The 27,763-nt window shown below is 38.5% G+C and overlaps 1 protein-coding gene across 4 annotated transcripts in view; it reads right to left on the bottom strand.

The window, feature by feature from the left end:
* ULK4 (unc-51 like kinase 4) overlaps window positions 1-27,763 on the bottom strand; it is a 608,666-nt gene that overhangs the window by 503,560 nt on the left and 77,343 nt on the right. For all 4 annotated transcript variants that reach the window (XM_025883716.2, XM_025883719.2, XM_073901588.1 and 1 more), the window contains 2 exons: window positions 22,062-22,169; window positions 14,837-14,917 (listed from right to left, as the gene is read on the bottom strand). In XM_025883716.2, the coding sequence (XP_025739501.1) occupies window positions 14,837-14,917; window positions 22,062-22,169 (189 nt within the window). The remainder of the gene's footprint in view (window positions 1-14,836; window positions 14,918-22,061; window positions 22,170-27,763) is intronic.

Raw genomic sequence — 27,763 nt, 5'->3', positions numbered from 1 at the left:
ATGCACAATGAAATCCCAAAGATGGCAAGAGGGGGGTGGAAGGTTGAAATATTGGCTGAAAATTTTTAAATTCATAAAAACTAGTAATTCTCAATTTAAGAAATTCAATGAACCTCAAGTGGGAAGGAACCAAGCAAAAATAATCACACCAAGGCACATCATAATCAAACTGCTAAAAACCAGTACTAAAGATAAAGACTTAAAAGCAGCTACAGTAAAAAGACACATTTTGTAGAGGGGAACAAAGATAAGGGGGGCAGGAAACTTCTCATCAGAAACAATGCAAGCCAGAAGACAGTGGAGCAATAACTTTAGAGTATCAAAAGGGAAAAAATAAAAAAGGACAGGTAACTGTCATCCTACAAATGTAGATCCAACAATAACACCTTTCAAAAACAAAGATAAAGGGGCGGAATAGGGAAAGGTTTGTGATGTACAAACTTGCAGCTATAAAATAAATAAGGTCTGAGGATCTAATGTAAAACATTGGACTGTAGTTGATAACCCTGTATTGTACAATTGAAATTTACTTAAAGAGTAGAATACGAATGTTCTCATCCAAAAAAAAAAAAAAAAGAGAGAGAGAGGTAAATATGTGAGGTGATTGATGTTTTAATTAACTCAACAGGGGAATCCTTTCACAGTGTATGTATATACATATAAACATATATATGCACATATCAAATTATCACTATGTATACTTTAAGTATCTTGCAATTTTATCAATCATACCTCAATAAAACTGAAAAACAAAACAGAACAACAGGGGCGCCTGGGTGGTTCAGTCAGTTAAGCATCTGACTTCAGCTAAGGTCATGGTCCCAGGGGTCCTGGGATTGAACCCTGCATCAGACTCCCTGCTGTTTCTTCTCCCTCTCCCTCTGCCCCTCCCCTCCACCTCCCCTGGTCATGCGTGCGCTCTAACAAAATCTTTTAAAAATATAAAGCAAAAAAAAATGTAGAAGTAAAATGTACAACAATAGGCTAGAAAGGGAGTACTAGATGTATTCTGGTGTAATGGTCTTCTTATATAGGATATATAAATTTGTATATCATTATATACAGTAAGTTCCGGTGTAAGCTTCTTATACAAAGTTCATATATATGTATGAATCTATATATCATTACTTGAAGGTCAACTGTGATTAAGTTAGAGATGTACACTGTAAAAAAATGAATAATAAGCCAATAAAGGAGATAAAATGGAATCATTTAAAAGTCAATTAATTTCAAAAGAAGGCAGGAAAAGAAAAAAGAAAACAAAGCAACGGGTGGACAAATTGAACACAAATGGCAGATTTAAACCTATTTCAACAATCACACTAAATATAACAGTCTAAACATACTAATCAAAAAGTAGAGATTCTCAAATTAGATTTTTTTAAAAACAAGACTCACATATAGGTTATCTGCAAGAAATTCCCTTATAAATAAATTCACAAGGGGCGCCTGGGTGGATCAGATGGTTAAGCATCTGCCTTCGGCTCAGCTCATGATCCCAGGGTCCCTGGATCGAGTCCCGCATCAGGCTCCCTGCTCAGCGGGAAGCCTGCTTCTCCCTCTGCTTCTCTCTCTGTCTCTCATGAATAAATAAGTAAAATCTTTAAAAAAAATAAATTCACAGGTTAAAAGTAAAAGAATGGAAATGATATATCATGTTAATGTGAATCAGAAGAAAGCCAGAGTGGCTATACTACTTCAGGAAAGTAGATTCCGGAGCAAAAAGTATCTCCAGAGATAAAGGTCATTTCACAAAGGTAATAGTCATTCAACAACAGAATATAACAATCCTAACTGTATGCCTCTTAACAACAGAACTTCAAAATACCTGAGGCAAAACTTGATAAAATTGAGAGAGTAAACAGACAAATCCACAATTTTAGCTCGGAAATTCAATACCCTTTCTCAATAACTGACAGAACAAATAGCCAGAAAGTCAGTAAGGATATAGAAAGATAGCACTATCAACCAACTTTGACACGGATAGAACACTCTACTCAACAGAAGTAAAACACAATGTCTGTTTCAAGATCACACAAAACATCACCTTGTTAGACTATGTTCTGAACTATAAAACATCCCAGGAAACTCTATACTCACAAATTAATTTGAGATGAGTCACAGACTTAAATGCAAAAGCTAAAACAAAAAAGCTTCTAGAAGAGATCATAAAGAATATCTTGGCCATTTTCAGGTAGACAAAGCCTTCTTAGGAAAAAAGGGCACTAAGCATAAAAGAAAACATTGGTAGAGTAATCCCCATAAAAATTGTAAATTTCTACCCTTAATGACACCATTATGCCTCACAGTGTTTTACACTGGGAGAAAATATTTGCAAAACATACACATTAAATATCTGAGCAGTTTATTTAAGTTATAGGTCAACAGAAATATTGAAAACTACATTAAAAATTATATGCAGAATATAATCCCATGTTTAACAAGAAAATATAGATATGTAAATACATAAGTAAAGGAAAGAGATACAACACCTGTTAATGGTGAGTATAGTATGCGTGAGTTGTGGGGAGTGGGGTCCACTAATTCTACTTTGGACATTTTTACATTTGAATTGTTACAGTACACATGTATTACTTTTTCAACCAAAAAATTATGTATTTTTCATGAAAATGTAAAAAAAAAATAGAAGATACGGAGTTAGATCTAGGTTCACACCATTATTTTACATTCTACTAGCTATATATCCTTGGGCATTTTCACCTCTGTGCTTCAGCTTCATCATCTATAAAAATAATAAAACACAAGGCAGTTTGGAAATTAAACAACATACATGGACACTTAACCTAGGTCATAAAAAGTAATATTTTTTAAGTAGAATATTTTAATGTTACTTTTTCTTCCTATTATTAATATCACAAAGTATGAATTCTAAGGCTGCTAGAAAAAAACAGTTTTAAAGATACCTGAACTTCTTCATTGCTTCCTCCCCAATCCTGATGTTTCCTTCTGTGTGGCAAGAATAAATTAGTATAACCCTTTCATCCTCTCTCTGTCCCTTTATTCATTCTACCCAAGAGAAAAATGCTTCACCTACGGGCGCCTGGGTGGCTCAGTCATTAAGCGTCTGCCTTCAGCTCAGGTCATGATCCCAGGGTCCTGGGATCGAGCCCCACATCGGGCTCCCTGCTCAGCGGAAAGCCTGCTTCTCCCTCTCCCACGCCCCCTGCTTGTGTTCCCTCTCTCGCTGTGTGTCTCTCTCTCAAATAAATAAATTTAAAAAAAAAAAATGCTTCACCTAGTTGGCAAATTTGGAAAGAATAAACTGAGCATGCCTAACTGCTCAGCTCAACTCCTGCCCCTTTTTCCTTAAGTCCAGGCCCAACCACCTAGAGCTATCTTCTCATATTCCCCATCTTAAGTCTTACCTAAATGGGTACTCCACATGGAGAGTGCAGCTGTACCTGGCTGGTGCAAAAATTCCCTACACAGCAGTGCAATATAAGGGAGCCTACTCCCCCAAAGATACTAAGCTATATCCTCCATCCTCCCTAGCTCTCAGTACATACACATATGATATTTGTGTCCCATATGCCTTGTTCTGTGTCTTCTCATTAGGTTCTGAACCTTTGCTCTGCATGTAGGGGGAAAATGCAATTTGAGAGGGAGAAGGACTTTCTCAAATACCTTAGCATGTGCTTTACATCACAACTGTCAGTCAATTCCTAGAGGACTCATTCCCAGTACTGGAAAACCACCACTATTTTAGCACTTAGGTTGGAAAGGAGCCATGTGTCATCCCAGTTCTCTATAAACTCAGTGAGGCTGTCAGGCCAATTCAACTTGCTACTACCTGAAATGAGCTATCCTGGTCCCTCTGAAATCCCCTGTGGGACACGATACAAGCAATAAGATTGGTGCTATTTTCTGCTTAATTAACTCTTTGGAAGGGATAACTGGACTGAACTAATATCTGTCATTCAAATCAAAGACCTATTTCATCATATTATGAGGACAAAAGCTATGATGATTAGAAATTATCCTATGAAAATAAGCCTATGATGACTAGGCTTATTAATGAAGAGCTGTACTATTTTTTAATAATGTTAAGCAATTCTAATGTATTGTGGGTAGTCTTAACAAAAAGTTTTGCTGCCAATGTTAGTCTACGTGCCGACTTTTCCAAAAAAGAGTACCAAAATTAACACCTAAAATACTGACATTAATTATTTTCACATTTGTTGATTTAGTAAAACCATGCTCTTTCTTCTAAAGACTTCAAGGTACCTGGAGTTCATTTTGTTTGGTTTTCTGTTTCATTAACCCATTCAATCAAGAGAATAGGATTTCTATTTCTTACAATAGATACCTGGACAACTCTCTCCCTCTAAAAGCAACTAAAAATGCTCACTAAAAAATAAGAAAATAAACCTTCTTAAAAGCATCAATGAACTAGTACCAAATGCTTAGGCCAGTGACTGTATAGGCAAGAACTCTGAGAGGTACCCAGAGCTCTCAAGCTGATGTTTACGCTGAGAGCATTTGTCTGACAAGATGAACAAGAGGAATGAGAGACAAGGTGAGGGCCCACACAAATTGGAAGTTAGATGAAGACCCAGCCCCATTAAAGCTAGAGGTTCCTGTGACTACAGTCAAGTATAATAGAGATGATCAAAAAGTAACTCTCCCATCTCCCTGACCCCTCACTGATCTGAGCTGGGGGTTGAAGGGGTGTGTTAGGAGAGGATACTGCAGGAGGGGAAGTCCAAACGCTAAAAGCATAAGTAGGTCCTCACTTGATTTAGAGTATCTCTTTCAAAAGAGCCACAGTTATTCTAACAGCTAATTTCTTAACAGCAACAAGTTCAATCAAAAGACACTAAAACAATATCTTTAATTGTTAAAAATACTGTCAACCTACAATTGTGTTCACAGACATAATAGATTCAAAAACAAGAGAATAATTACTAAAAGAATAAAAGGAATTATTTAAAAGAAACCAAAAAGACATGAAAAAAAACACAAAACAGAATAAACAAAAAAGCACAAAATAAGATAGCAGCTATAAATACAACTATACCAACAACTACAATAAATGTAAATGGACTAAATACTAAAGAAAAACTGTAAAGCAGAAATTTTTTTAAATACAGTATGAAGAGATACATCAAAAATAAATAAATAAATAAATAAAGTTATTCAACCAGAAAGGCTAAAAACAAGAGAATGGTAAAAGATATACCAGTCATATCTAACCCAGCAATTGATGGTATAACTAAATTAGTATAAGACAGGATAGGCTTTGGACAAAAACCATTACTGGTTATTTAAGTTTTATTTATTAATAAGTAATCTCTACACCCCACGTGGGACTCAAAGCTCATGACCCCAAGATCAAGAGTCGCATGCTCTGCCAGGCACCCCATACTGGTGAATTTTTAAGTAACAAAATAATGATAAAAATTTCAATAAGCCAAGGGAAATATAATCTAAATTTTTCATATATCTAATAACTAATATTCAAAATACATAAAGGCAAAATACAACAAAATTGCAATTGTACCAAAGAAAGCATTTCAAACCTATCTCAGTAGCTAATAAAATAAAAAGAAAAGAAGCAATCAGCATAGATACAGAAGATTTATATCCCTATCTATCAGATTAACAAGCTTGACCTATGGACAAGAAAAAAACATATTATCCAAAATGGCAGAATTCATTTTTTTTCCCGAGTATACACATACTGAATCATGAAAGAAGTCTCAACAAATTCTAAAGGATTGAAATCATACATACACCATTTCCTCTAACAATAATACCATAAGCTAAAAATAATAAAAAGATAAATAGAAAAACTATAAGGACAGGTATTAAATGAGTAAGAAACAGAAGAGCTACAGGATTTGTTAACAGTGCAAACCATGAAATGGGATAAAAATAAGTCAAACGAAAATGAAAATTTACACCCAATGTAAATCCTTGAAAGGTATTACAATTGATATTTCACCAGTTCTCACACACTGAACTCAGCAAAGCCAAACTCTGAAGCCTCCCCTGTGAAGTTACCTGCCACAGGAGGAGAGGAGATGCAACCTCACCCTTGCATGGAAAATGCCATGCTTTGTGCTTCTTACCCTACACCAACTCTCTGGAAGCTGGTCTATCTCACTTTGTACTAACTCAGGATCACTTCCTCATGCCATTATCAAAGGTTCACTTCAAAACACATTAGGTAACTCCATCCTTACTTCATCTTACTGAACAGCATTCAAAACATTGTGGATAGTGGCTCTCTGCTCCTCCCCATTTGACAGATGGCTGCATCTTCTGATGCAGTGCCAGCCACACCCCTGAAACACAATGGTGACAGTGAGAATGAAGTGATTTGGCTGTACTGGATGCCTGGTCACAAGGGCTGCTATTAACTCTGGCAAAATAGATACTGTTGTCATCAATGACCCTTTCATTGACCTCAGCTACATGGTCTACATGTTCCAGTATGATTCCACCCATGGCAAATTCAACCGCACAGTCAAGGCTGAGAACAGGAAACTTGTCAATGGAAAGCCCATCTCCATCTTCCAGGAGCGAGAGAGATCCTGCCAATATCAAATGGGGTGATGCTGGTGCTAAGTATGTTGTGGAGTCCAAAGGGATCTTCACCACCATGGATAAGGATAAGGCACCACCTCAGCTCACTTGAAAGGTGGGGCCAAGAGGGTCATCATCTCTCCCCCTTCTGCTGATGCCCCCATGTTTGTGATGGGCATGAACCAGAAGTATGACAACTCCCTAAAGATTGCCAGCAATGCTTCCTGCACCACCAAGTCCTTTGCCCCCCTAGCCAAGATCATCCATCACAACTTTGGCATCATGGAGAGACTCATGACTCATGACTCCACGCCATCACCACCACCCAGAAGACTTTGGACAGCCCCTTTGGGAAGCTCTGGTGTGATGGCCAAGGGGCTGCCCAGGACATCATCCCTGCTTCTATTGGCACTGCCAGAACCACATAGGCAAGATCATCTCTGGGCTGAATAAGAAGCTCACTAACATGACCTTCCATGTCCCCACCTCCAACATATCAGTCATGGATGTGACCTGCCACCCCGGAGAAAGCTGCCAAATACAATGATAACAAGAAGGCAGTAAAGCAGGCATGGGAGGGACCCCTCAAGAGTATCCTGGGCTAACTGAGGACCAGGTTGTCTCCTGCAACTGTAACAGGGACACCCAGTCTTCAACATTCAATGTGGGGCTGACATTGCTCTCAATGACCACTTCGTCAAGCTCATTTCCTGGTATGACAATGAATTTGGCTACAGCAACCAGGTGATAGACTTTATGGTCCACATGGCCTCCAAGGAGTAAAAGCCCCCTGGACCACCAGCCCCAGTGAGAGCAAGAGGAAAGAGAGGCCCCCAGCTGCTGGGGAGTCCTTGCCCCAACTCATCCCCCAACACACTGAGAATCTCCTGACCTCTACACAGTTTCCATCCCAGAACCCCCAAAGAAAGGGAGGGGCTTGGGGAGCACTAACCTTGTCATATACCATCAATAAAGTAGTAAAAAAATCATGGATAGTAATAAAGAAAACACTGGATCATTTCTATTCCACATACATGTTGCCCAGTCTCACTGCAGAAATGCCAACAGAGCAGTGAGTACCGAAAAAGAACCTGATGTTGAGGCACACACATTTCTTTATTAGAAGATGGAACTTAAACTGTTACAATAACAAATCAGAAAATATAACTGTACATTTTAACTTTTATCAAAAACCAAGAATTTTAACTCATTTCTCTCCTTGTTTTAGGAACCCTGGTTGTCTAAAACATTTCAAAGATAATACGTATAATGGCTAACATCTCTGGCACTTCATTCTAATTCAAGCCCAGTCTTTTCTAATTAAACACATAAACAATTTTACCACTAGCTTTCTTTAAAAAAGAGAGAGAGAGAGAAAGCTCTAGTTAAAAAATGAAATTTCCTCTTAAAATAATTTTGTTACTTCAAAATTATTGAATGAGCTATTATTCAGAAATAAAATAATAAAGCCAACAGTTTATTTTTTTTTGAACTTCATATTTTTAACTACAACCTATGCCATGTCATTTCAGCACCTATAATTATATGCAGACTGTTACACAGGCTATCAAAAAACATGTGGTTGATCAGATAGAAATATACAAATTAATCTTTTCCTCCAAGTATGTGGAAATTGCCTAGAAGCTATTTCCAACTTCTTTTTGTGTTGGAGAATAGACTGCTACATACCTGATAAAAATAAACACCTCAGAGAAAGGTCACCTTTCTCACCCTCCCCTATTCCGTGCACAGATAAAACATACATCACGTAAATTCATTGCCAAACATTCCTGAGATCAGTACAGCAATGATCTCAAGGAGGGAACTACTCCTTGCTACTGTATGCAAACATGAAGATCAAAGCAATGGAAGGGAAATTTGTCAGACTCAGAGGGGGCCCAAGTCAGAAGCTCATGGAAGATCATCAAGAACAAGTACCCACCCAAAAAAAAAAAAAAAGTACCCTCCTATATAAGAAATACCACCAGGTGGGGTGTCCAGACCTTGACCAACATCAAACCACTAAAGAGTAGCACATGTGAGATTGAAAACCACATCTTCCGGCTCCTAGTTCAAGGTCTCTGAAATGCCAGCCCCAATTCTGAAAGTCGGTCACTATCATGAATACCTTTCCTTCCATACTGCCATACTCCTTTTTCAAGAGTCATACCAGATCTTCCTATTGTTTTTGTGGTCCACCCTATGTCTCTTACTCTCTAAATATTTCCCCTCTCTCCACCTAAGCACTGACATCTGTAACAAGGACAAAAACATCTAATTCACATCTCTATCACCATTGTTAAAGTTACACAAATCATGTTCAGAAAGTAGGTTGATTGTTTAGGAAACATAGTCATAATATCTTAGGTAACTTTAAAAAAGAGAAAACCTACTCAAAACTATCTTAACAAACTCCTGACAGTCTCAGTGTCAGTCTATAGCTTCCACTCCCAAAGTGCATCCCACAACATGGCATAAGGTAAGGTGAGTCTGCGGGTAAATTACTTTGAAAATATTGCACACACTATCACCCCAAGTAGAGTCAAATTACAAGCTCTGAAAAGTACTAAAAAAAAAAAAAACACACACAAAACTGTTCAACCTTGTTTAATCCAGTGTCTCAATGTATTTGACTAGAAAATGCTTTATTCTTATAACACTTATAAATATCTCATAGCAAAGCCAATTTTCTATGCATAATTAACAAAAATATATATATTTATTTATTTGACAGAGAGAGACACAGAGAGGGAACACAAGCAGGGGGAGTGGGAGAGGGAGAAGCAGGCTTCCCACTGAGCAGGGAGCCTAATGCAGGGCTCAATCCCAGGACCCTGGGATCATGACCTGAGCCGAAGGCAGACGCTTTACAGCTGAGCCACCCAGGCGCCCCAAAATATATATTTTAAGACTAAATTTGGCTTCTAAGAAGCCTACATATCAAATTAAAATGAAGTAAAATTTTTGTACTGCTTTCTTCCCAAAGCAGAAATTAGAGAAAGAAAGAAAAGGGGTAAAAGCTGGTTTTCACCAAGTCCATAATCAATGGCCCATATTCAACAAGACACATTACGAAGTTTTGATGCAGAAAAAAATTCAGTAAGTGAGGCAAAAGAACATCTCACTACATTTAAAACAAAAGAAATAGCACAGCAATGTAAATGTACTCAATATCACAGAACTATATACTTAGTGGTTAAAGGGGTTAAGTTTTATGTTACATGTATTTTACCACAATTTTTTTTTTTTTACATCCGAAGAGAAGTAGGACAAACCACATTCTTGACGATAAGGTAATGCAACTTCGTTATTTTAACAAAGAAAAAAAAGGCAATAAAATCACACCCACCTGAAAAAGTTTTAATCATCCATAAACAACCTGGATCAAGGACAAATTTAAAAGGAGGACTAGGGACTATCAGTGAAATAGCAACATTGGAAATACTAACATGTCAAAACGCGTGAGATACAGCTAACACTAGAGTGAGAGAACAATCAATAGCATGAAATGTCTTAGTGACTACACAAAGAAACCAAAGCAAATGAAGCTACAAAAACAACAATAAAAGGCTGGCACACAGAACTAAGGACAAAAACATTTCTTTTTCCTAAAACAATGAAGGCAAGGCAGTGTCTTAATTCATCTTTACCTTTCCTGTACCCAGCTAGGACATAATATGGCTGTCATAAATGTTAGCTGTAAAGAATGAGACCTACATCTGAGAGAGTTAACGTAAGCAATAAATTAAATAGGTGAGCTGAATGTCATTAAGAATTCAAAGGAACTTCAGTTACCTTAATTCAGTTTTTTTAAATCAAATGTGTAATTCTATTATTAGTCTTCTCATTGAGTAGGCCTTCCATTTTCTACTAATATCCACTAACTCTCCTCAAATTTACAGATGTATTCTTAACATTCCAACAGGTGCAACTGAAGAGGTGAATGTCAAAACTATATACAAGTGAAAGGAACAAAAATAGCTAAGAAACTCTTGAAAAAGATTACATTAGGGCCCCTGGGTGGCTCAGTCAGTTGGCCATCTGCCTTTGGCTCAGGTCATGATCCCAGGGTCCTGGGACGGAGTCCCACACATCAGGCTCCCTGCTCAGCGGGGGTCTGCTTCTCCCTCTGCCTCTCCTCACTTCTCGTGCTCTCTAATAAATAAAATCTTAAAAAAAAGATTACGTTAGTAGGGGAAAACTCCCCAGATACTTAAAAATTATTAAATAATAGAAAATATTCATTTGGATAGTATGGCACAGAGACAGATAATAGACCAACAGAAACAAATAGAGCCCAGGAAGAGACATTGCTATGACAGCGGACACTGCAGAGCAGTGGGGAGAGGGTGACCTTCTCATCAAATAGCACTGGGAGAACAGAATACCCATATTACTTTTTAAAAATAAAACTACCCATACATAGCACCACACACACAAAACAATTGCAAATAAAGTTCTAAATAGAAAAAGGGAAAATAATAAAGCTTTTAGAAGAAAATGGAATAGACCATCTTAATGATGAAGTAGAGAAGCATTTAAGACCCAAAAAGCACAAATCATAACGAAAGAGATTGATAAATTCAGCTACATTAAAATGAGGAACTTCTGCTTATCAACACTGTAAAGAAAATGAAAAGCACAACCACAAATCATAAAATATCTGTAACACATATAAACAGCAGAAGATTAATATCCAGAATACATAAAAATTCCAGTGGGTGGAGTGCCATGACATCTGCAATTTTTTCAAACATTTCAGAAAATAAAGAAATGAATAAATGAGTAATAAATGAATGTACACATGACTATATATACCTATATCACAACAAAGCAAGGAGAGCAAAATGTTAAAAACTGTTGAAACTAAGTGATGGAAATAAAGGTCACCATTAGAGTTTTCTTTCCTTTTCTAATATTGCAAACATTTTATAACAATAAGCTTGCAGTAAGAGAGGCAGCATACAGAATTCCTACAGAGCAGTGGAAAACCAAAAAAAAAAGAGAGATAAATAAAAAGGATTGTGATCCTATTAGTAATCACAAAAACGATTATTAAAACTATTATGAGAAAATATTTAATGCCCATGAAACTGACAAAAATTTAAAGTCTGACTATATCAAACGTTCAAGATGTGGGTTCAGGTGTACTCCTATACCCTACTGGTGGGAGTATAAACCGATACACATGTGTGTTTGTGTATACTGAGGCATATTCCAACATACTACATAGTAGTATAAATGAACAACAGTTTTCACAATTAGCATGTATCAATCTTGACCTAACATTAGAGCAAAAGAATTAAGTCTCCACAGGATTTAGTGCCATTTATTTACATGAAGTTTAGCCTTAAGAACCAGTCAATGAAATATCTATACAGGGGCACCTGGGTAGCTCAGTTGGTTAAGCGTCCAACTCTTGATTTCAGCTCAGGTCATGATCTCAGGGTTGTGAGATCGAGCCCCACATCAGGCTGGGCGTAGAGCCTGCTTAAGATTCTCTCTCTCCAGGGCGCCTGGGTGGCTCAGATGGTTAAGCATCTGCCTTCGGCTCAGGTCATGATCCCAGGGTCCTGGGATCGAGTCCCGCATCGGGCTCCCTGCTCCTTGGGAGCCTGCTTCTCCCTCTGCCTCTCTCTCTCTCTCTCTCTCTCTCTCTCTCTCTCTGTCTCTCATGAATAAATAAATAAAATCTTTAAAAAAAAAAAAAAAAAGATTCTCTCTCTCCATCTCCCTCTGTCCCTCCCTCTCATAAAGGGAAAAGGGAAAATGAAAAGGAAAGGCAGAAAAGAAATATCTAGCAATACAAAGATGGAAACATGATAAAGAAAAATTTGGGAGTGTTTATCACAAAGTCAGAATAAGAGCTACTCCTTGAAAGAAAAAGTAAGCTGCAATCCAAGAGGGACAGAGAGGAATTCTCTAAGCCACCAGCCTTTTTTGTGTGTGTGTGCTTTTAACCATACATATAAGCATACACATAAATTTCACATGCTCTTTTGTTTATGACATAAATTTCAAAAAAGAACCTACATTCAGAAATACCAGTAGGTGCTGGGAAAACAGTTTTCCTACCTGGAAAAAATTTTAATTGTTGAAAATAAGAGGCTTAAAAATTATTTACCTTCAACTATGTCCTAAAGACATTAGACCTATATGTTAAAGAACTGCTACAATTGAGATATTTTTATAAAAACAGAAACCCTTTTTTAGGGGGAATATAATCATCCCTTAATTAATCTGTCTTACAGAGACAATGTTAGAGTTCAGGTTTCCCCCACTATCCATAAGTACCATGTTTCTGTGAAACCTTTCTTAAGCCCCAGTGGTATAAAGCGAAGAGCAATTACATAAATAGACACGATTTTGAGCATTCCCAGACCCCAAAAATAACCTCTCTCAGGCTTCTCTGATACCTTAGGACACATCTTGTTAACGGATGCAGAAAATACATCAAGACAAAGCACAGGTGCTCAACGACATGGTTCAAAGCCATAGCGGCTTGATGATGAGATGCTGAGTGTAGTTCCGGGGAAAGGAAGGACCATGGCGGGGCTGCTCTCCCTGCCTTGCGGGGCCAGGGGAGGCCTGCTGTGTAACAACTCATTGCAAAACAAACCCTGAATGCTATTTTTGCTTTTTGCTTTTTTTCATAGAAGCAGAAATCCTCTTTCCATTTCTTTCAATTAGAGAAAACAAGTGCTAACGTGGGTCTTTTGTAAAAGTGAAGTGGTGTAACGTGAACTTTTGAAAAACAAGGGACACGGGCATGTGCTGTCCAAGCACATATCTAACTGCTTTTCAGATAGAAAACAAAATTTTCACAAATTAGAGAGTCCTGGACTTCCCTCCCTCTTCATGAAAAATACACAAGACCTGTCATACATACCAAGACATTGAAAGGTACGTGTGCTACTAAAATACAAAATGTCATTATAAATATTAATAATTATTTAATAACAATATACATGGATATTAGACATTATTCTGCATATTACATGTAGAGTGATAAACACAGGAAGGGGTGGGGAGAAGATATTCAATAAAGGCTATACTCCCATGGACTAGAACTAATCATCTTTTACTACACATTAATCTAACTTTTAAAAATTAAAATACAAAGTTTTTAAAATTTCTTCACACTATTAAGAAAGTTTCTAGAAGACTCCTTTCTCCCTTAAGTTCCCATATTTTGTTCTTTCACATTTATACACTTGACATATTCCACTTTGTATTTTTATCTTATCTCCCGCAAGAGGTGGGATCAGTGTGTGAAGAGAATATTCACCTTCTTCACCTGTGTGCCCCCAAGTGTGCCTAGCTTGAGGCCTTGAACGATAAACTAAAGCATGTCTTGTGACTACAGATAAACATGACTTAATTCTTGTATTATTGATAAAGTACAATTTACCAGCTTTATTCATATCCTGTAATGACGGCTGACAACACATTCAACCCTACAGGCTAGGAGTGTTCAAACTTCACTTCTGGATCACTAGGGGTAAAATCTCACAGAGCTCTTCTCCACTTGCAACATCATTCCATTTCCATACAACGCAGCAAGTAATGAACTCAAAAGGAAGATGTTTATTGTGACATTTTTTTTTCATTCCTTAAGGAATGTTTTCCACCTATGGCTTTGCCTTGGGTGAAACAATGTCAAATGGTTTAAAGCAAACAGAAATTGTGAACCTTTTAGGTCAGCTACTAAATCCTTTACATAGTAACACACAGGAGATACATATACTGGTTGGTTGGTTGGCCGGCTAGCTGGTTTTCAGCCACTAACAACGCATGAGAAGGACGGTGAATAAATTAAAAAAAAAAAAAATCACATAACAAATACTACTTAATATTAAAATCAATGGATACTAGCGGGAGCTTCCTATTTCTGAACTGCAAAATGGCAACCTGACAAGATAATCATGGGGTTTTAAGGCTCACAGAAAATTCCCTGCATACACCTTGCTTATGAAACTGGTGTATCAATAAGTTTAAAAGCAGGGGAGGATTAAGAATATGTTAGTAAAAAGCTACTTATGTTGTTTGTGCTTGCTATCATCTTTTAAAAGGCAAGACATTTTTGAAAGTGAAGGAGAAAGCTAGTTCATTTTTACACATGCTCCGCTGTAGGTCACTTGCTCACGGTGGCTTGTCGGGATTATTTAAATTCAGGAGCAATACTTGGTTGACAGCCTCCTCACCGCTGCAGGCTACAATCCGCACACAGTGCCTGAAGGGTTATTACAATTGCTGGTGTCTACAGAGGACAACAAAGGAGCCTTACCCCTTCCCGAAGGCACCTCATTAGCACCGTGTACGCAGCCAAGGGGACAGCCCAGCATTCTCTAGGGTTCTTCTTTTCTTCCTAAAATGAAGTGGAAGGAAAGGCAGTGAAGCTAACAGCACAAAAGATATTAACCCGTTCAAGAAAAAGGCAGTTTCAAATACAGACTAATATTCTTAATATTAATAAACTTAATAAATAAACTTAATAAACTATCTAAACTTCTTAATATTCTATTTAAAGTATTACAGATTACCTGACAGTTCTGACCTGGTTAGGGGGTCTTTTACTACATTGTACATACAAGGTATTTCTCTTTCTCATCATATTCTATGTGATATTCATCAGACCCCTTCATCAGAAACCAGACGAAAAGAAGTGAGAAATGACAATATGATCCAGTTGTTAGAGAAACTACTCTATTGATAATTGTAGATGATAATACAGTTATTCCTACCTAAAAGGTATTACATTATCTGAAACGATTTGAAGGCACAGAATACACAGCTCTGAGGAATACTCAGGATGACTCGTAAGTACAAGTAAAGGAGAGTATGTTACCTAGTAAGACAATGTGTTAAAAAAAAAAAAAAACAAGCAAATGTGATTAGCAGGTCCACTAATTTTAATGATATTGGCAATGATTCTCTCACAGAAGAACCAAATTAGGGTAATAACCACTAAAACCCTCCTGCAGTGTATCAAATAAAATCAAAATATAAATCAGGTACCACAGAAAAAGGTGGGAAAAATTAATCTCTTTAAAGCAAAAGAAATTAGTCACTGTTTAGAGAAAATATTTAAGATTCTCCAAATTTTAGAACTGGAACCTTACTGATCCAAATGTTTTTTACACTTATGATGAGACTTACGACCCATTAAAACCATATCCTCATTTTTTTCCCCCCCAAATCCTCAATCACAAAATTCCACACAGCCAGGGTGCCTGGGTGGCTCAGTTAAGCATGTGCCTTAGGCTCAGGTCATGATCTCGGGGTCCTGGGATGGAGCCCCATGTGCTCCCTGCTCAGCAGGGAGTCTGCTTCTCCCTCTGCTCCCCCATGCTCTCGTGCACACGCACTCTCTAAGTGTAAATACATAAAATCTTTTTTAAAAAATTTCAGTCATAATCGAGACATTATCATCCCAAGCTGCTGCTCCAGCTTAAAAAATCACTAATTTAGCACCCAATTTAACTTCCAAACACAATTTTCCTCCTTTCCAGCTCACTTATTCAAAACATCTACCACACTTTTTTTTTTTAAGATTTTATTTATTTATTTGACAGAGAGAGAGAAAGCAAGAGCAGGAACACAAGCAGGGGGAGTGGGAGAGGGAGAAGCAGGCTCCCCGCTGAGCAGGGAGCCCGATGTGGGGCTCGATCCCAGGACCCTGGGATCATGACCCGAGCCGAAGGCAGACGCGTAACGACTGAGCCACCCAGGCGCCCCATCTACCACAATCTTTCTGTAATGTATCACCTACCCTCCCTCCCGGCCACTTAGATGCCATGGTCTACCATTCAATCACTCCTGCCAAAAGCCTGAACACCTCACCCTCCAACATGCCCTTTTCCCCTCTCTGGGGAAACCGACCCTGGAGGGAGCCAGTGGCTTGTCTTCTTCAGGTCTGCGCTCAGGCAGCTGGGCTCATAGAGGGCAGACCCCAGAACACAGAGAGTCCGTGAATGACTTAAGCTTTGAAAGCCCAGGGACCTTCAATATCACTCTGCAGCCTCCCGTTCGTGCCTCTCTGACCAATTCCTTCTTCGAAAGGACGACTTCACACCTGGGATCCTCCCACCACTGCACCTGCTTTCCTCCTCCTCAGAGATCATGGAGGTAGTGAGAAAGGAGCTCCCAGTGGTTCCTACACCTGAAGCCGTCTGCTACTTACACCCGGTGGTTATACCAGGAGAGGATCCTCCACTCTTCCATGTGGGCTCAGGAACCCATTCGCATCTTGCCTCCTTCAGGGTCATTAGGTTATGGACTTTCCCATACTGCTCCTAAACTGTCCAAGTTCTGTCCACCGGGTCCTTTCCATTTCTGCTAGAACAGGCTAACTGTCTCCACCTTCCAAACAGGGCCGCCTGCAGCCCCCAGCACCACCCCCTACAACTTTTCACAACCATTCTCATTTCACATTGCCTTTCCCAGGAGGCCTTCTTCTGACTTCCTCGCTCAAAGTAAAGTAAATAAGTACCTAAAACAGCTCTTGCTGAGTTTCCGGTGACTTCCATGTCACTCAGTCCAGCAGGCGCTTTTCAGTCCTCCTTCATGGCCCATAAACTACATTCAGCCCTACTGACTTTCTCTTTCCTGAAACAACCTCTTCTCACTCCTAACTTTGCTCCTATTTTGCTTACTCGCATTTAGGTTCAGAATATTTTCTTATCGTTCTCCAATCTATTCTCCACCTTTAAGCCAGAGTCATCTTTTTGGTATTTAAGCCAGATGACGTCAATTCCCTTCTGTAAAGCCTTCATGACTTCCCCTTGCTCACAGGGTCAAGACGAAGACATCCGACTCAGGCAAGGAGTCCTTCCTGCACATGCCCTGGCCAGCCTCTCCAGCCCTGCCTCCTTGCTCACTTCCCTCCTGTTCCTGCTGGTCTGGGTGCAGGTCGTGCATTATAAAAGCACCTGCGAAGTGCCAGGAATTCTTCTAAACAAGAGCCACACAGCCATGAGCAAGACAAATTTCCTGCTTTAATAGTGCTTAGTGGGTAAAGAAGAAGAGGAGGAAGAAGGGAAAGGAGGAAGAGGAAGAGGTAGAGGAGGAGCCAATAAGACAAGTAAGTCAAGACGGTGAGGACTAATATAAAGAAAACCAGAGCAGGGTAAGGCGCTAGAGGAAGACCGTAGACAGGGTGGCTCCATCTCATACTACAGAGAGCCAGGAAAAGGCTCTCTGAAGGGGTCTGAACAGAGAAAACACAAACATCTGGTGGGGCGAGGGTGTGAAGTCACTGCAAGCAGGAGGAACAGTAAGTGCAAAGGCGTTGAGGCAGGAATATGGCATAACGGGTTCAAAGAGCTGTGCAGAGGTCAATGTGGCGGGAAGAGGAAGAGAGCAGGACAGCAGCGAGAGCTAAGGTCACACAGGCACTGGGAAGGCAGCCCACAATGGCCGCCAGGGCAAATGGTGGGATTTGGTGGTGCCAACAAGCAAGACAAGCAGCACTGGAGGGCTCTGAGGAAGGACACCGTACTCTCTCATGTGTTTTTAACAGGCTCACTCTGGCTAATGTCTGGAAAATAGACCGTAATGGACATAAGAATAAAGCAAGGACACCAACTAAGAGTTCTTACAACAGTCCAGGTGAAAGATAATTAATGGCTGGGCAAAAAAAAAAAAAAAAAATGACAAAATAGAAATACCTGGGCTCAACGTGGGAGGTATCCTTGATAAAAGAAAAAAATACATAAACCATAAATGTATTGCCTCCTAATGTCCTCTGCAGAATCTACGCTGGTCTTCCAACCTCAAGCTTGTCACCTTGGGCTGCTCCCAGAAAGCCAACAGGACAGGGCTTAGGTCTCTGTATTAAACACTCTCGCTTCAGGTCAGTCTCACTACGTCAGCATTGACCTGAGATTTTAAGGTTCATGTGTATTCACACTGACAATTCCACAAAAGCCCTCATCTCATGAAAAGGTATTGATTTTTATGGATCCAGGGACATAACTTCCTTTTCTAGTTTGCTATCCTAAGTTGTAGTCAAATGCCACAGAATCATCCCTTTATTAAAATAGCCTTAGCTTATATCCAATTAAAACACGTACCAAAGAAAATGATTCTCTAGATCTACTTTTTGAAGCAAATAGAAATAGGATTCTGTATGATTCCATTTATAAAATTCTAGAAAATGCAAACTAGTCTATATGACAGAAAGCAAATCAGCGGTTGCCTGGGAGCAGGAAGAGGGACAGGAGGGAGGGATTACAAAGGGTGTGGAGAAACTTTTAGAGGTGATGGATATGTTCATTATCTGAACTGTGGTGATAGTTTCACAGGTGTATACATATATCAAAGTTGATCAAATTATAATCTTTAAACATGTGCAGTTGATTGCCTGCCACTTACATGAGTAGACTCTCATCCCTGATCAGATGGCAAACTAGGTACCTGACCCCTCCTCTAATAAAAGCAACACCTGTATTCTGGCATTCTTACAATGTATCAGAGATGTGACAGGGAAACAAAGAACCAAACCAAAAATTAGATAATCGCAAGCATGAGAGCTCAACTGAGCACTGAGTTTGCTTTTACTCTGAGGGCCTGCAAAACTTGGTCCGTCTGAACTCTGATGTCAAGGCCCCCGAAGACTCAAGGTAAAGATAAAGTAAAACTGCCTTTCACCAAACTTGGCACAGGTGAGGAGAGACAAAAGGGAGAGAGGGAGAGAGGATGGAGCCCTAAGTACTGATTAAGAAATATATTCATTAATTAAGAAATAACTCCAGTGTATGTATTTCCATAGGCTACGCCTGGTTGGCTCAGTCAGTCCATAGGCTATTCTTAAAAGTGCACAACTACTGGAGCGCCTGGGTGGCTCATTTGATTAAGCATCTGCCTTCGGCTCAGGTCATGATCTCAGGGCTGTGGGATGGAGCCCTGCGTCAGGCTCCCTGCTCAGTGGGGGGTCTGCTTGTCCCTCTCCCTGTGCTCCTCCCCCTGCTAATGCTCTCTCCCTCAAATAATTTTCTTTTATTTGAGAGAGAGAGAGAGAGAGAGAGAGAGAGAGAGCGAGCACAAGCAGGGGGAGGAGGGAGAGGGAGAAGCAGGCTCCCCGCTGAGCAGGGAGCCCAATGCGGAACTCGATCTCAGGACCCTGGGATCATGACCTGAGCCAAAGGCAGACACTTAACCAACTGAGCCACCCAGGCGCCCCCTAAATAAATTTTTTTAAGGAATGTATAACTATTAAGAGAAAAAGAGCAAGTTGTCCTAATTGGTACATAAAAACGAATCAAAATAAGAATCTACATTTCTGTTTGCTCATACATACAAAAGTAACTTTGTTAATACAAGTAGGGATGTGATTAGATTGGGGAACGAGGCTTATAGGGAACAAAAATAGGAAAGCCACTTTACCCATATACTTTTTTTTTTTTTTTTAAGATTTTATTTATTTAGGGCGCCTGGGTGGCTCAGTTGGTTAAGCGACTGCCTTCGGCTCAGGTCATGATCCTGGAGTCCCGGGATCGAGTCCCGCATCGGGCTCCCTGCTCAGCAGGGAGTCTGCTTCTCCCTCTGACCCTCCCCCCTCTCATGTGCTCTCTCTCTCTCTCTTTCTCGCTCTCTCAAATAAATAAAAATCTTTAACAAAAATAAAAAAATAAAAAAAAAAGATTTTATTTATTTATTTGACAGAGAGAGTCAGACAGAGAGAGAGCACAAGCAGGGGGAACAGCAGAGGGAGAGGGAGAAGTAATCTCTCCCCTGAGCAGGGAGCCTGATGTGGGGCTCGATCCCAGGACTCTGAGATCATGACCTGAGCCGAAGGCAGACGCTTAACGACTGAGCCACCCAGGCCGCCCCCCATATACCTTTCTTGACTTCCTAGTTTTCTAGCTTCATGAATGTGTTATCTCTTCAAAATATAAAATCACCTAAGAACAAATTCAACCAAAGATAGATGTACAAAAGTTTTATGAATAGAATGAACTAACTTAAATGAAAGTATTTCTAAAAACAGAAATATATGGAAGTGCCATTTTTATGCACTGGAAGACAAAAGAGCATCAACATACCACTACTTTCCTGACACTTGGGTTCAGTACAACTCCAAATATGCAGAAGACTCAAAATTATCCAGGTAACAGTACTTCCCAAATTGATCTGCATAGTCAATGCAATTTCTTTAAATGATTTGTAAAACTGGACAAGCTGATTCCAACAAGAATAGCCAAAACATTTATGAAAAAAAAAAAAAAGAATAAGGAGGACAGATTTGCTGTACCAGCTACCACTACTAATTATGGAGCTAAATGATTTTAAATAACGATGTTTTATAACAATTATGGTAGAAAGTCAGTTTAACTTAGATCCTAAGGATATTCAGGTTATACAACATTTGAGCAAGATCTAGGACCCAAAACATCATAAATACAGTGAGAGAACTTCCTAATCAACTACAACTTACCAGTACTTCTTTAAAACTCAGTATCACCAATGTTTATAGCAGCAATGTCCACAACAGCCAAACTATGGAAAGAGCCCAGATGTCCACTGACAGATGAATGGATAAAGAACATGTGGTATACATATACAATGGAATATTACTCAGCCATCAGAAAGGATGAATACCTACCATTACATCAACATGGATGGAACTGGAGGGTATTAAGTGAGAAATAAGTCAGTCAAAGAAAGATAAAAACCTTATGTTTTCACTCACATACGGAATTTAAGAAACAAAACAGATGAACATAAAGGAAGGGAAGGAAAAATAAAATAAGATGAAAATTGAGAGGGAGGCAAACCATAAGAGATGTTGAACCCTAGGAAACAAACAGGGTTGCTGGAGGGGAGGTGGGTGGAGAGATGGGTATAATTGGGTGATGGGCATTAAGGAGGGCACCTGACGTTATGAGCACTGAGTGTTATACGCAACTGATGAATCACTAAATTCTACCTCTGAAACTAATAAAGAAAATGAATAATAAATATATCAAATGAATAACATAATTTATCATTATCAATTCAATAACATTCAGAAAAAACACAAAAGAAATACTAATTTTTTTGTTGAATTCAATAGCACTTCAATATTTAACTTAAGAAATAAAAAGTCAAATTTTGTAGTCACAAACTCTCATGGCCATGTTAAGAGCTCTATTTGCACAAAGTAGTGTTTTTAACTGAAAGGAAGCTTTTATACACAAAGAACCAATGGCCTCCTCTTGAAGGAGTCAAAGATGGTAGCAATCTAGAAAGTAGTTTGGGGGACTTTTGGTCAATTGGTTTTTAAATATGGCTTGAGAATTTCCTATACCTCCCAGGAGGCAATGGGAGAGAGAGGGAACATGACAGACAAGGAGAAGGACAGACAGACAGACACTGATAGACTTAATCTTTCAGAGGTAAACTTTCCCCAAAGTTCCTTAGGTATGCTCTAAGGGGCAAAGTCAAAACAACTTTTATAGGATATTAACACTTGTCAGCCAGGATTTGTCAGAACAGGTCAAAAAGCAATAGAGTTAATCAGATGGTCTCACCTGGGTGGCTACAAGGTAGATCAGCTCCCCAAGGGTTGGTAAGAGGCACTGTTTTAATTTGCTGTTTCTGAAGTTTTCCCTAATTAATTCAGTTAAGATAGTAATTGCCTGAAAAGGAAAAAAAGGTATATTAGTTCATATATATCTCTCAGTTCTTTCACCTATATGTAAAAGAAAAGACACTCTACAAAATTTGCCCTCCATTTTTAAAGACTAGTTTCCAAATTATTTTCAAAATATGGGTCTTAGTCCTTAAAAAAATAAATAAATAAATGGTAACTGTCCCAGATGAAGGTAAAAATATATCCAGTGAAAGAAAGGCACATACATATATCACTTGTCAGTTACCACACACTTTCACTGTATTGCTGATCTGATGAGGCAACTGTTGCTCCATCTCTAAAGACAGGAAATGAAGGATTAAAGACAAACAGCAGGTCTCTGTCCAGGTCACTCAGACAGCCAGGATCTGAGCACAGACTTTACCATGCCAGAGCCTACTATCCTCCAGCACACCCCAGTTTGAAAAATTCTTACACTGCATGAAACTTTTAAATGATTCCTCTAAAATTTTGAGAGTAGGAAATATTATACCGAAGTTTCAATATAATCCACTTTGAAATTCAGTAGGCTATTTTATCAGATCCAGTTAATTTCCCGGGAGTCATGCTAAGAAAATCACATATATACACTCATTGCCAGAATTCATACACCAGAATGCAAGTTAATCAAATCACAGTGTGACCATAAAGTAGAATAAAATGGGTTCAGAATGATACATACAGAATGGCCCCATTCTGAGATGGAAAAAATGTATATAAAATAGTGTGGTAGCACTGCTCTAAAACAGTGTGATTCAAAAATGTTCAGTAACTCATACAAAAGTAAAAAGAAAATGAAAAACAGAACTGCTCTAAAACAGATAAAACTTTCTTACTGTCAACAAAGATTTAAGTATAAAAACTGAGAATAACAGGGTGCCTGGGTGGCTCAGTTGGTTAAGTGTCTGCCTTCAGCTCAGGTCATGATCTCAGGGTCCTGGGATTGAGTCTTGCATCGTCGGGCTCTTAACTCAGCGAGGAGCCTGCTTCTCCCTCTCCCTCTCCCTGTGACTCCCCCCTGCTTGAGCTCTCTGTCAAATAATATAAATAAAATCTTGAAAAAGGAAGGAAGGAAGGAACTAAGGAAAAACGAAAGAAAAGAAAAGAAACTGAGAGTAAACATTTAAAAACTTCCAGAGCCATTTGACAATGCCACAACATCCAAGCATGTGATCATGGGCCTCCCTCTGTAAACAAGAGTAGACAAGCTGGACCTGCATGTGGGGTTGCTGCACAACAGCCACACACTAGAGGAACACTTGTTGATGTGGTATCTTTTTTAAACAGCTTTATTAAGTTATAACTGATACAGAATAAACTGCATATATTTAAAGTGTACAATTAGGTACATTTGACATACATATGCATCTTTGAAATCATCACCACAGTCAAGATAACAACACCTCCACATGTTACTTCAAGTTCCCTTGGTAATACCTCCATCTCACTCCCTTTCATTCTTTCCCCAGACAGCCATTGATTTACTTTGTCATTAATTCACATTTTTCTATAGTTTATGTAAATGAGATAATACCCTATGTATTCTTTTTGGTCTGCTCTGTTCATTTAGCATAATGCATTTGAGAGTTACCCATGTTGCAGCATATATCAATAATTTGTTCTTTTTATTGCTGAGTAGTATTCCCCTGAATGGATATACCAATGTGTAACCCCCATCACTCACTGCCTCACACACAATGAGTGTGAAGGAAAGGGAAACATATAAATCACATTAGCCCTTGCAGCAGGTCACTTCTCCTACAGTCTTCCTTTTCCTTGACCTTTACTGATCATCCACTAGCATTACACTGAACCATCTGAAATTAACAGCATTCAGACTTTTTTTTTGTAAACTACAAACATAGAAACTTGTCACCAGCACACCTACTCCAAAAGAACAGCTAAAGGAAGTATTCCAAAGAGAAACTAAATGATAAAGGAAAGAACCTTAGAATTAACAGGAAGGAAACAAGAACATGAGAAGAATATAGGTAAATATAACAGGTTTTCCTTCTCCTTTTAGGTTTCCTAAACTATGTTTGATGGTGGAAGCAAATATTATAATAATGTCTGATTTGGTTCTAAATGAATTTAGAGGACATATTTAAGACAATTATATAAAAATTAGGGAAATTAAAAGGTTGAAAAGGAAGGTAAGTTTTCTATACTTCACTTGAACTAATGATAGGTTATGTAAAATTATACACATATGTATGTTATTTATATATACATATATATATAATATCTAGGACCAGTAAAAATCTATACAAATACAACTCTAAAATACTATAAAAAATCAAAATTATAAAAAATGTTCAGTAACTCATACAAAAGTAAAAAGAAAATGAAAAATAGCAAGAAGAAACAAAATGGTAGACTTAACAAATATATCATGATTATATTAAATGTAAATGGTCTAAATACAACAATTAAAAGACAGAGTTCATTTAAAAATATGACCCAACTTTATGCTATCTACAAAAAACTCAAAGATAGTGATATAGGCAGATTGAAAGTAACATATAACGTATATACATGTACATACATATACATGTATATATATGCGTAGGTATGTATACACACATGAATGTATATACATATACATGTATATATGCGTATATATACATGTATTCACGTATATGTGCATGTATGTATATATACATATGGCATTAAAGCAAAACAGGAATGTATATATTAATATCACATAACAGCTTTCAGAGCAAAGAAAATTACATAATAAAAGGGTCAATCCACCAATAAAATATACCAATCATAAATGTGCATGCATCATTAACAGCTGTAAAATATGTGAACCAAAAACTGACAAAGTTATAAAAAGAAACAAACCCTCAATTATAGTTGCAGACTTCAATACACTTCTCTCAATAATTGATAAACCAAGTAGGCAGAAAATGAGCAGACATCAAAAGGACCTAACTCTACACATATAAATTCGGCAACTTAGACGAAATGGACCAACCCCTTAGAAAACACAAACTATCACAACCCACCCAATATGAAATAGAAGATTATTTGCAGATGACATGATTGTCTTCACAGAAAATACCAAAGAATCTACAGAAACAAACTATTATAACTTATAAGCGGGTCTGGCAAGGTGACAGAATAAAACATCAGCATTCAAAACCTAACTGTATTTCTTCATAGAAGTAATGAATACATAGAAACTTAAATTAAAAATGCCCTTTACAATCACTGCAAACATTAAATACTTAAGTCTAACAAAACATGTATAGGATCTATATGCTAAAACTACACAATATTGTTTAAAAGAAGATCTTAATAAATGGAGAGATGACTGTGTGTGTGTTGTATTTTCTGTAATTATGGCCTTTCTGACTGGGGAGAGACTGACCCTCCCAAGGCTAGCCAATTCTTAGAGACAGCTAAGGCTCAGATTAACTATGTCTTTGATAGGCAAACTTGCGAATCCAGACCCTGACACTCCTCTATCTGGCCCATACACCCCAGGAGGCACTATTCTTCTGCCTTCATCATCCCAGGGCCAGTTACCACCCAACTAGAGACTATCCCTATAGTCCAAACCCTGCTGAAGTTATTCAAACAACCCAATCCTAAACTGTTCACCCTTCCTTTGCCTTTCCTGTGGAAACCCCAATCAAGGCCATGGCTTTAAGCATTCCCCTTGCTGCCATCTTCTGCCTCCTAATCACTGTAGTATTTTTCCATGTGGCTCTGTGTGGCATGCCACGCCTGTCCCTAGGACCTGTGAATATAATAAACTTTATTTTCCTGAGCCTCTCCTCTGTCTCTTTTGGTGGCCAGTCCTGACTGACCATCTTATAAACAAATACAAAACAAGAGATATACTATGTGCATAGATAGAAAAACATAGTAAAGATGTCCATTTTCCCCAATCTGATAGCCCAGTTTAAAGCAATTCCTACCAAAATCCCAGCAAAAATTTTTGTAGCTATCAACAAGATTATTCTAAAAATTATGTGGAGAGCACCTGGGTGGCTCAGTCAGTTGGGCATCTGCTTTCTGCTCAGGTCATGATCCCAGGGTCCTGGGATCGAGTCCCGTTGGGCTCCTGCTCAGCAGGGAGTCTGCTTCTCCCTCGACCCCTCCCCCCAGCTGTGATCTCTCTCTCTCACATACACTATCTCTCTCTAATAAATAAAATCTTTAAAAAAAAATAAAATTTATGTGGAAAGGCAAAAGAATTAGAATAGCCAAAACAGTTCTGTAAAAAAAGGGGGGGGGTTCAAATTATTTTACCTGATTTCAACACTTATGACATAGATAATGTAATCAAAACCGTATGGCACTGCCAAAGAGATAGACATATCAATCAATGCAACAGAGAATCCAAAAATAGCTCTACGGAAGTATGGCCTACTGATTTCTGACAAAGGTGCAAAGGCAATCCAATGGAGGAAAGTCAGCCTTTTCAACAAACGATGCTGGAGCAACTGGCTACCCAAAGAACAGAGGATAAAGTAAGCCTCCACCCAAATCTAACACTTTATACAAAATACTAACTTAAAATGGACCACGGACTTAAATATTTAATATGAAAAATGAAACTATAAAACTGGGGGGAGGCGAATAGGATAAAGTCTTCAGGATCTAGATAAAAAAGTAGACTTGACACCAAAAGCACAGAGACATTATATCAAAGAAGATGTGCAGCTGGCAAATAAGCACATGAAAACATGTTCAATGTGATTAGCAATTAGGGAAACACAAATTAAAACCATAATGAGATATCACTACACGCTTATCAGAATGGCAAAAATACAAAATAGTGACACCACCAATTTCTACCGAGGATGGAAAGAAACTAGACCACTCATACATTGCTGGTAGGATACAAAATGGTACAGACACTCTGGAAAATAGTGTAGCAGTTTCTGCGGGGGCGGGGGGGGAACACTAAACATGTGATTACCCAGCAAACTGTACCCCTGAGCATATATCCCAGAGAAACTGTGATTTGGTGGTAAGTATACTCTTTACCTAACCCTAGATCTTAGGAACTTATCCCAGAGAAATGAAGACTTTCATTCACACAAAAACGTGCACATCAATGTTTATAGCAGCCCTATCCATAACTGTCAAAACTGGAAATGACCTGGGTGTCTTTCAACAAATAAATGGTTAAATAAACTGTTGTACAATTGATAACATGGAATACCATTCATCAATAAAAAGGAACTACTGACACATGCAACAACCTGGATGAATCTCCAAAGAATTATGCTAAATATTAAAAGTCCGTCCCAAAAGGTTACATGCCATATGATTGAATTTATGCAACATTCTTGAAATTACACAAGTATAGAAATGAAGAGTAAATTAGTGGTTGCCAGTGGTTGGGATGGGGGTGGGACATGTGATAGAGCAAATGCATGTGGTTATAAAACAGCAATATGAGGGATCCCTAGGGATGAAACCGTTCTGTTCCTTAACTGTTTTAATGCCAATATCCTGGTTGTAACATTGTACCGTAATTGTCCAGAATGTTACCATTGTGAAAAACTGGATGGAGCATACATACATATCATCTCTGTATTATTTTTTACAACTGCATATGATCTACAATTATCTCAAAAT

Source organism: Callorhinus ursinus, unplaced genomic scaffold (assembly GCF_003265705.2).
Source record: "Callorhinus ursinus isolate GAN/ISIS: 27379988/994484 unplaced genomic scaffold, GSC_fseal_2.0 scaffold1, whole genome shotgun sequence".
NCBI classification, from domain to species: Eukaryota; Metazoa; Chordata; class Mammalia; order Carnivora; family Otariidae; genus Callorhinus; species Callorhinus ursinus.
Note: the sequence above shows the minus strand (reverse complement) of the source record. Positions and strands in the feature narration are given on the sequence as shown.